Raw genomic sequence first — 10,818 nt, forward strand, 5'->3', positions numbered from 1 at the left:
GGATTATTTTATGTGTCCAGTGGATACATGTTATATATATGACGGCAATGCGACGACTAGAGTCGGCAAATGATGGCTTTTCCAAATGTTAGCTGCCGGAAGCCTCAGTGATGCTTACGTAGTTTCCTGTGTCTCATTTGCATTTAACGAGACAGGCACTCAAAACCGAGCGTTCTGAACAGGGCTGTTTTGGCAGGGTGATTGAACTGCTGTGGTGCTTCAATTTGTGCTCAGTGATCCACTGTCCAGTTAACAGAGCAAACAGCAGTAATCAGATACTTCATGAGAATGGTTCTTCTCAGTGTTTGCAGGTTGAATCCATATACAAGCCTTCAGCTCCACCTTTGCTAGTCCTAAAGATTTCAGGCTAAACCCCAATACACAGTTTCGTATTCTATTATCTCACAGCTGGAAGAGCCGTTTTTAAACCAGAGAACACAGAGGAGACGAGACGTCCAGATTCATTACAGGCGTGGGGAGTGTTGTTATCTCGCAGCACAGTAGTTGTTCTGTGGGCGTGGTGGCTTCAACTGAAACGATTTGTGGGGAAAATACACACACTATATGTATATGTCGAGGAAAAGTTAGTAGCAAAAGCTTGATGCACTGAATATACATTAGAGACAGACTTGTTTATGTGTAACCTCGTATAGTAAGGCTTCATTTATAAATGTTTGACATGAGTGTATGTCTTCATTAATGTTTCTAAACAATGTTATCATACCCTGTGGCTCAGTAAGACAAACTTATGAGAAATTCCCTTTTATGGGGAATGTTCTCCCGCAGCGGAACATTAACTTTAGCGTTGTATTTATTTGAACGCTCATTTTTGGCTGTTGCATCATGTGCAACTGTTGGGGAAAAGTGCTCCAATCCTTTTATGGATGTTGTCTTTCCATACAGTTCCGTCTCCCGTTGTGTTCAAAACAAACTGAGGATGTAGGAACACAGACGTAAATAGTTTTGAGTAAACTTAATTGCCGGACCCCAGGTGGAGGACAAGCATGTGTTTAAATATGGTCTAAATATTAGGGCAATGCTCTCTGAGCTTACAGTGGCACCTTCCTTTTTGTCCTGTCTTCTTCTGTATTTATTTTTTCATACCCTTTGCTGGCATCACTTATTATAAGTATCAACCTGTCTTTCCTCTACACTACTTAACTGTTTTCTTATCTGTCTCCTCTTGTTTTGATTTGAATCCTCTCTTTCGTCACTCTTGTTTACTTTTATTACATTTTCCTTGCCTAACCTTGTCATGGAAACGGACCAAAAAGTGCAGGAAGCCCAACCCAAAGCAAATGTCATGTTGCTCTGTTTTTACAGCCATCGTTTCCCAGTGTTATGACTCCTCATCCTGTTTCTATTACGCTGTTCTTGTATGGATATCTATTTAATTGGCCCAGGAAAAGCACACACACACACACCACAGACACAATGGGAACCACCTGTGGTGGGTGTTACGTCCTTGCTCCAAAGATAATATCCTGAGGAGAGTGTGGTGCAGTTAGCCATGAAGAGGGATGCTTAGTAGTTTGTTTGATCATATTTAGTAAAAAAAAAAAATCTTCTAACACACTGGTTAAAAACAGTGGCCTTTAGCACTGACAATGGTTATTGCAGTCCCAGTAGAAGACAAAGAAAACCAGTAAATAAGACACTTATACCAAGCGACAGGTGGAGATTGGACGTGAAATATAAACAGCAGTATCGTTTGTCGTCGCCTTCTTTTGTATCATGTAACCAAACATGCTTTTTCACATGCCTGTACTTAAGAACAAGTCAAAAGCACTTTAGTGTTTTCATTTCATTATTTTTTATACTCTCTTCTGCACTGTGCAAACATTTCATGTGTCTACTCTACTAACCATACACCTATCAATCTATCTGACAGCTTTATTGACAGTATCAACAAGCCTTTAAAATACACACCTTTTTTTTTTTTTGAAATGCACGCCATTTCATGTTTAAGATGCCTATATGAGCTTCTTCACTTCTCACATGGCTTTGGTGCAGCACAGAGAGATGCTTGTTTAATGATTAGCTCTCTGTTCCTGTGTTTTATTCACTATATAGGCTCTTCACATGGCTATAAGGTCCGTATAATGGCAGCACTTTTGCTCCTCGGGCAGTTTATGTCAGCTGAAGTCCACCCAAAAATACAATACCAGCATTCATCCTCTCAGTCCCAGTTCAGAGAAAGTGTAAGAAGGTCTTTGATGAGCTTCTTAAATAGCTTCTCTGTTCCACTCCTCCTTCTGTCTCCTCGCTCTCCCTTCTTCCACATTCACGCTCATCCTTCCGTCATTCGATGAGACGTGCGTATGTGTCTGGGTGTGTGTGTTTTTTTCCCAGAATGTACCTTTTGTCCAGATAACATTCAGTGATCCTGATAAATGTAGTGTGTTCAACCAATCATCAAGCAGTTTGGGCAGAGGAAATGTCACCATTTGATTGAGCAACATTTGAGTGACACATCATGGATGTTGAGTATGTTTTCCCCCGGCTCAGTGTGTTTTGTAAGGACATATGCATGCAAGCCGCGCTGTGTGAGTGTGTTCCTGTGTCTTTAGAAAGTGCATTTTTCTGTTGGGGAAGGTTTTGTCTTCCCCCTACTCAGTGCCTCCTTTCACACAGCAAAACTGTCATTGGCCCCAGACTAATGAATATTCACACAAGTGACAAAGGAAGCTCACATAGGCAACGCTGAAGCCAATTAGTCTCTAGAACGAGAGAGAGGAGGATAGATTGACCCATGGAGAATCACTGTGTGTTTGTGTGTATTTTGTTACCTCCTCTGGACCTGTTTGGCATTAACGATGACCTTGCCAGGACCAGTAGTCCTCATGGAGAGCCAAAACCTGGTCCTAATGAGGCTGAACCTCATTTCTGAGGAGCTGGTTGAGTTTATATGGAATTAGATGTGGGTCAATAGTTTCAGACACTTTTTAAAGGGGACATATTATGGAAAACCAACTTTTGAATCACTTTAATATTTATATTTGGGACTCTGGAGGCCCTATAAGTAGGCAAAGTGTGACATCAGACTGATAAATTCCTGGAATTGTTGTCCTGCTGAGAATTCTACACAAACTTCCAGCCTCAGAGGATTTACGTGTGGATACATTTTATATATGACGGCAAATGATCGCTTTTCCAAATGCTAACTGCTGCTAGCTGCTGGAGCCTCAGTGACGCTGACTCCTCAGGGCTGGGCTGAGCTGTTTTGGCAGGGTGATTGAACTGCTGTGGTGCTTCATCCTTATGGTATTTTGACCAAAGCATGTAACAGACATGTTCATTAGGACACCAGGAACTAGGTTAACTTGGAGAAATAATGTATTATATCAGTCCTTTAAGAAGCTGTCCGTCTGGAACTCGTTCTCCCAAGTTTTCCCCGTCGACATCTGACAAAATAATTCTAAGTATTTTGGTGCCGCGGGGTTCTTCTAATAACTCCTCCAAACAAGAACGATGGCACGACCGACTGACTCGCCTTAAGGCCCTTTTAATTTCTCAACTTCGCAGGGTGAACACAGTGAAATAATATTTTCAGGTGGAAAATAATAGGGAAAACACACTCGAGGCTATTTATAAAAATGTATCTGTATACAAGCAAGTAATGAGCAACAGTTCTCCAATAACTCTAAATGTAACCGCAAATGCAGGTATTAGTTTCTCTGTAACCAACACAAACACTGCCTACTGAGGCTCTTAGAAGCCCCCATCTTACATCTCATTTATTAAAAATAAATGAGATTATATGAAATTATATATTTTAAAGCTATTTACTCAGTTCCAGGACCAGGGATGAGAAACTAGTCTAGGCTGTCCAAATAAATGGAAGTGAATGCAGTGTCTTAAGAAGACTACCTGGGCAAACCTGTGTATGTGTGTGTGTGTGTGTGTGCTCACATGCCTGTGGTGCACACAGGCTTCACAAGCACTTGCACCTGTCGCAGGAAAGCGATTTCACACCAGAACAAGTTAACCGTGGTAAATGGATTAGTACATTGGCCGTCTCGGAACACCCAATTGTTATGACCTTACCGCAAACGATTTTAATCACAATCACAAACGGCACCATGGGTGAGGCATAATGACAGTAGACACTGTGCCCCATGAGCTACGTGTTCACATTTCTCTCCCTCCCAGTGTGTGTAGGACGACAGAAAACAAAAGAACAGGGTGTAAACTCGGGCCCATCTGAACAAAAGATTTATTGTTTTGTGTTTGTCTTGACCTCTGAGGAGTTTTCCCACTGCTCCTTGCATCAGAATCTCACACTTTGTTCAGCCCTGCCCCAGCCCTGAAGAAAAAACACTCTCGCTCTTCTGTTCTGTTAATCATGCATTTTATCTCTTAAACCTGTTTTATAAGTTTATATTAAGACACATCTCTCAGAGCTATTGTGTGACACACACACTGACCCAGCTACACATGATTACGTGGCAGACTTAAAATCGCACGTCTGGGTGGCAACTCTACACTTAAAGGAACAACAACAGACGGCAGCACATGAGAGCCAGTGGATGCAATGCAGGGTTCACAGTGTGTTGAGTGTCGGGCAGAGGCTTCACTCTAAAGAACAAACTCTGTTGACTGCTACTCTTGCTGTGTGTCTTTGGTCTGAACAGTTGATTTGTCTGCTTCTCCCCTCAAGCTTCCCACATCAGAAATCTAGACATTCAAATAAAAAAGAAATTTCAATTTACCAAGAGGCAATGTCTAAACTAGGGCTGTCAATCCTCCCCTCAAATCATATTCAAATTTGTAATGCATCTTATGTTAAATATTTGAATAATCAAATTTTTTTCATCATTTTTCTGCTTTTTATTACATCCTTACACCGTTACCAGCTTATTAATGGGCAATACCTCCTGCATCCACTAGAGGGCACTTCAATCTCATCGATTATGTAACATTTGCAACAAGTTTTACCAACACATGGCCAGAAATGTATAATAAATATATATAAATAGATAAGATATAACGCCAGAAATATTCAAGTGATGCTGTTTAATGAAGAAGCTGATAGAGCTCATGAAGAAGCTCAAAGACAAGCAGGTCATTTTATTACCACTCCACTATTAACACATGGATTAAGTAAGTAAATAAATTCAATCATATCAAAAACAAAAACAGAAGTGCTTATGGCTGCAGCATTTAAAACAGCAAAGTTTCAAACAACACTGGTTTATTGTCTGTACGTTAATGCGTTGAATGGAGGTGTGCGTTCATGTTGCTCGTAGTCGAGTGGTACTTTAACGATTTACAGTATAACTTGACTGTTTCTCTGGAAGTAATCTTCCCGGTTCTCCCGATGGAAATCCAAAATTTTTCCACACGACGCTTTTTAAGTTTTCAGGAGTTATGCTTTCCAGCGCTGCGTCTGTTGGAGCGCTGCTCCCCGCCATCTTGTAAACACAATGCCAAACCGCAAATCAACGTCGTGCGGTGGCCCGAACGTCACGAGGCACAACGTTGATTTGCGTGGTTGCTATGTGTGGTTGCTTAGGCAGAAGTTCGAATGTCAGTTTCCAAACTCGAATCTTCTCATTTTTTTGGAAAAATTCGAATTGTGTTCGAATAGCGAAGTTGGTTTTGACAGCCCTAGTCTAAACCCTTGAAAAACTTAAACATGTCAGATAGATTCTTCTCCTTGTCATTTGATTACTTCTCCTAAACAAAGCACACATTGTTTTTGTTGTTGTTTTTTCTCACACAGGGCGGTGCTGTCGCCATCCTGACTGCCTGTGAGAGGCCCAATGATTTTGCCGGAGTGGCTCTTATCGCACCGCTGATCAAAATGAACCCAGAATCAGCCACGCCGTTCAAGGTGTGACATAACGACACTGTGTACACTGCTATCCATTCTAATCACCAAAATCTGTCATGTGACTTATCTCTGCCTCATATACCCTTTTTCCTATTCTTCTGGTTATTATTATTAATATCATTATACTGTGTGTTTGATATTTAAGAATGGATTGTGCCCACTTAAAACCGAATGACTGTTACAGTAATTAGTTGCTGATTACAAAAATAGAGAGCCTCTACTGGGAGGCGCTGATGAGAAGATTAATTTTCCTTTGTTTTTTTTGCCGTTTGCAGGTTTTTCTGGCGAAGGTCCTGAACCACATGCTTCCCAGCCTCCCACTCGGCAGCATCAATTCCAAATGGCTCTCAAGGGACAAGTCAAAGGTGAGAGACAATTGTTGTGCGTGCGTTTGAGTTGTATTTGTAATCTGTGAATGAAATATCAGGTGTGGGCGTCGCACGCAAAGTGTGCAAATGCGTGCGAAAATGTTCTGGACAGTCCCAGGATGAGTGACCACCGCATGACCCCTGTTTCAAACTTAGTGTTTGTTTGTATGTATGTTTGCATGTGTTTTTTTAAAAACAGGTGCCCTTCATTCTTCATTTTTGTTTTGATAATGTTCAGCTGTGTTCATGCATATGACATGAATTTCCAGCTCAGCTCCTACACTAAGGCTAAAATACACTGTGTACAGTGGTGTAGTGTGGTCTACTGTAGTGGGTTTACTGTCAGCACAGGTTGCCAAACCAGCAGTACAATAACCTACAGAAAGAACATGCATATGATGAAGTTTATTATATTTAGTGTTTATAATGAAATCGACTGTCCACCCTACTCTTTATTTGCAAAAACAAATTACATGAGTATAATTTCTGTCAAAAAACAGAGCTGATATGTATAAATGGCCATTTTTAAGTTATACCGAAATCCTGGCCTTTACGTTACACAAAAAATATGCCCTATTAAACTGCCATTTTTGATCTCACTTCAATTAGAGCATAATTTGTGCATTTTATTGTATCAGGATGTCAATTATCGTGAAAAACATGTGCATATTATGGTGGCATCATGACACAAACCTGGCATTTAAATGGTTAAAATCTTAATTAAAAAAAAATATATATATATATTTTATTTAAAAATATATTTTTTTGTTTGTGCAGCAGGATGAGTGTGAGTATTTGACACTGCACAACATCTGTGTTGCTTCTAACCATTGACAGATCCTAGTCTGTAATAATACAAACCAAAACATTTTATTTTTCTTGTAGTATATATAAAAAAATAAAGTAAGATTTTCTGATTTTTCCTCTAAAAACATGGTGGCATCATGATCAAAATCTTGTTTAAAAAAACAAAACAATTATTAGCATTTGATATGTAGGTGGAAACAAAATCAGCTCAATGAAAATAGAATATACTAATGTATAATATTGTTTACTTTTAAAGTGGTAGTAATATTAGACCCGGCCCTTAGAGTTAATGTGCAGTGTGTGCTTGGTCATTATGTTTATACTGAGTCACACTTAACATTACATTTCAGTAATAACATGTTAATGATAATAGGGACGTAATATGACGACACTATCGTCTTTCCTATGTAATGTCCAGGTAATAGCTTTGTTAGTAATAGTGCATTAAAACTAAACACAAACAGGTGAAATAGGAATTTCTAGATGGTTATTTCTCATGGTTATTTGAAACTAAACGTGTTTGTGGTGCGTTCAGTAAGGGAATTCCAACTTAGTTATATTGTAATGATCACTTTTGTTTTCCAAGCATTTTCATGTTTTTAAATATACTCAGGTTATTGTAGTTGTGTTTGTGTGTGGTGTCATTGTGTGCACATCCTGTAACAAAAAAGGTACAACCTGTAACCATATGATCTCATCCTGCTCCCCCCGCCTCCTACGCTGTGTTGGAGGAAATGGTGTCGTCACATCTCTCAGGTGCAAAAGATTCAGTCGATTAGAAGAGCAAAGTCATAGCAGTAGCATAAACGATGACAGGGTTTTGTCCAAACTAACGCTGGTTATGTCATGTTTTAGTTACAACTCGACATGAAACCAGTAGTCCAGAAGACACTGGGGAAAACATTCTGGAGTTCATTTATGGCTGAGCACGTGAAGTGTTTTGTAGACAAAAGGTTTATGGGTGACCTTTAAAGTCTCTCTGTGACATGATATTTATGGCGGTGTTTGTGGACGTGTTGTCGCCAGCGCATTCGGAATTCAAAGCACGGCAGTAAATGGTGGTCGGAGAGAAGCTGCTTCTGTTGGAGTGGGCCATCAGCCGTGTTTACATACAACATGAATGTAGTGTATGTGGGCGAGTGTGTGACTTATGTTAACGCTCATATGGAACTTGAACAGTTTTACTGTTTTAATGTCAAAGGAATGGGGTGCGTCCTCTTCAGTGCAGCTCTGATCCACTGCTTGTTTCAATGTCCCCATCAGCTGTGTCTCTTTCATTTTTATTTCCTTGTTCCTTGAAGCCATCCCCCCCCCCCCCCCCGCCATCCATTATTCAGACTTATCACATGTGCAAACTCTCGTGGTTTTCCCATGATACTTGTCTTTCTCATGAACTTTCTGTCTGTGGTGGAACCAGCACTTCCCTATTTGGGTTCAACGTCAGCATTTGCTGTGTTTTACTGATGTAGTCATTTAAGTAACCTCACACAAAACCACTTAAGAACTTAAGCCCCTATAAATATCCAAAAGTATGTAGTTGATGTGGTTAAAAGAAAAAAACCCGCAGAAATGTTTGAAAATGGACAGTTTTAACCTTTCTCTTTTGAAGTCGCGTTCTGTTTTGAGGTTCTTGAGATGACGTAGAGGAGCTGCATAAACCTTGAAAGCTCACATCAAAGTTAAAGGAAAAGTGGGGTTATACTTAAGAACCATCTCTCCATACATCTCATGTCCGTCTATCTGCTGCCAGGTGGAAGCGTACGACGCAGATGAGCTGAACTACCGCGGCGGGATGCAGGTGTCGTTCGGCATCCAGCTGATGAGGGCTGTGGCTCGCATCGATAAGGAGATCCCGTCCATCGGCTGGCCCTTCTTGCTCTTGCACGGCGACGCCGACAAGCTGTGCGACTTCAGGGGCTCCATGGTAATGTTCGAGAATGCAGTCAGCACAGACAAGAAGATCAAGGTTTGATTATGACAATATTTATTTTTGTTCTAAAATCACATGTTGTATTATTGCCTTATATATTTCCACACTGTTCCTTTTTCCCCTTCTCCGTTTCCTTCACACAGAGTCAGCAGAGTAGGTAACGGTGTGACTTGACTGTTCAGGAAGTTGCCACATTTTTAGTCAGAAACATTGATGCTTATGTGGCTGGCTGATAGTCCAACAATGTGGAACTGGAAACACAGTTTAATACTAGGGGTGTATTGGTTCTGAACCGAAACCCGAAAACTTATTCTATCGTCCCGAACCTCGGTTCACTCAGAATAACTTCCCGAACCTCGGTGGCGCTCGTCCTCTGCCTCAGCTTCAAGGCGCCGTGTCTCTCTCACAGTGCTGTGTAAAATCTCAATATTTAAGCAAAACCTGACGCTGTATTTCAGCCCAGTGACTTTGTCAGACGGCGTCTGTGCTCCGGTCATGGAGGAAGTACTGAACAAATACTTTTAATGAACTGATTCTGATGATTCAGTAAACATTACATTCAGAAAACAACTGCTTTACAAGTCACTCGTCCCTAGTTTGTGTGTATCGCATGTAAAACGGCCGTGCTGTGATGACTATTATATTGAATGAAAAACCAAGCAAACCGTGTCGAGGCGAGGCGAGGCGGTACTACCTATTGGAAAAGCGCCATAAGTGTCTTACATATAGCACCTTTAAAGTATTTAGTACTTACGTATATAAGAGAACATGATTTACTGTGTATTTGGTGCTAGATACAGAGCTGCATTCTGTCTCTCTGACTCTTTCTCTGTCTCTCTCACTTATTGTATCTCAGGTCTTTGAGGGAGCCTACCATGCCCTCCACCACGAACTCCCAGAGGTGGCCCAGTCTGTGCTGAAGGAGGTGACCAGCTGGATCTCAGAACATCTCCCGCAGCGCTTTTAAAATTGTAAACTTTTACATTGGGGCTTTTAAACAGACCTGAATTCCTCAGTATACAAAATATGTAGGCTACTGACGGCAGTCTCTGGGCATATAGTTGAAATTAGAGATTGCCAGCCCCCCTCTGTGTAGACTACCTGTCAATCAGCCCACTGATTTAAAGTGGATCATGGGTCCCAAAAACCACTTGTATTGTAGATACTCAGTAGCGGTGTCGGTTTGCCTGCAAAACTTACAACTATTAATCTCAGCATGGGGGATTTTATTTGCTCCCCATTACGTCATCTCCATTATCATTCCTTTCATTATCTCCAGAGCAGTAGTGTGTAGACATTTCAGGGTGCAAGGGCTCAAGTGAGAAAGGGCACTCCCCCCCCCCCCTTACAGTTATGAACTGGAAACATAAAGTTACAGCAGCAAATCTTGTACTCACACATTTATTTATTTCAATGAGCATACACTCAGGCAGATGCTTAATAAGCCTAGTCAACAATTTTCTAAAGATTTCTGTACAAAAAAATGACTGAAATTGCAATTGAGCATTTTCACACACGTTTTATTGAGAGTTGATGCTGCAGGCCATGTAAAAAAGTAAAAACTATAACATTAGAAAAGTAAATGAATAAAGATGTATTTTTCAAAAGGGCCCTTTACTTGGTCAGAGGGCAAAGGGGCGCAGAGGCTTAAACACCACCTGGGTTCAATCTGTGCACATGCTCGCTCCATGGTGAAGTGATGTTTAAGCTACAGTTCCAAAAGTGCAATAATGAGGGCTTATTTTGAATGTTACTACCTTTTGTTCATCCTGCATCTCCAGACAGATTAGCGGGCAGGAACAAGGTCAGGATTAACCCTCTGGTGGAGGTTAATTACTTGATAAAATGGCTTCTCCTGCTCTTCAAAGAGTAATAGA

General features: G+C 40.8%; 1 protein-coding gene across 1 annotated transcript in view; it reads left to right on the forward strand.

Annotated features, from left to right (window-relative positions):
* The window catches only part of mgll (monoglyceride lipase), a gene marked incomplete at its 3' end in the record, with an annotated part of 31,327 nt that extends 21,419 nt beyond the window's left edge, over positions 1–9,908 (forward strand). The window contains exons 5-8 of the mRNA XM_083894522.1: positions 5,726–5,836; positions 6,112–6,201; positions 8,762–8,977; positions 9,798–9,908. Of these exons, the coding sequence (XP_083750648.1) occupies positions 5,726–5,836; positions 6,112–6,201; positions 8,762–8,977; positions 9,798–9,908 (528 nt within the window). The remainder of the gene's footprint in view (positions 1–5,725; positions 5,837–6,111; positions 6,202–8,761; positions 8,978–9,797) is intronic.
* Between the last annotated feature and the right edge of the window lie 910 nt (positions 9,909–10,818).

The sequence above is a fragment of the Microchirus variegatus genome (assembly GCF_963457635.1).
Source record: "Microchirus variegatus genome assembly, chromosome: 9".
Classification (NCBI taxonomy): domain Eukaryota; kingdom Metazoa; phylum Chordata; class Actinopteri; order Pleuronectiformes; family Soleidae; genus Microchirus; species Microchirus variegatus.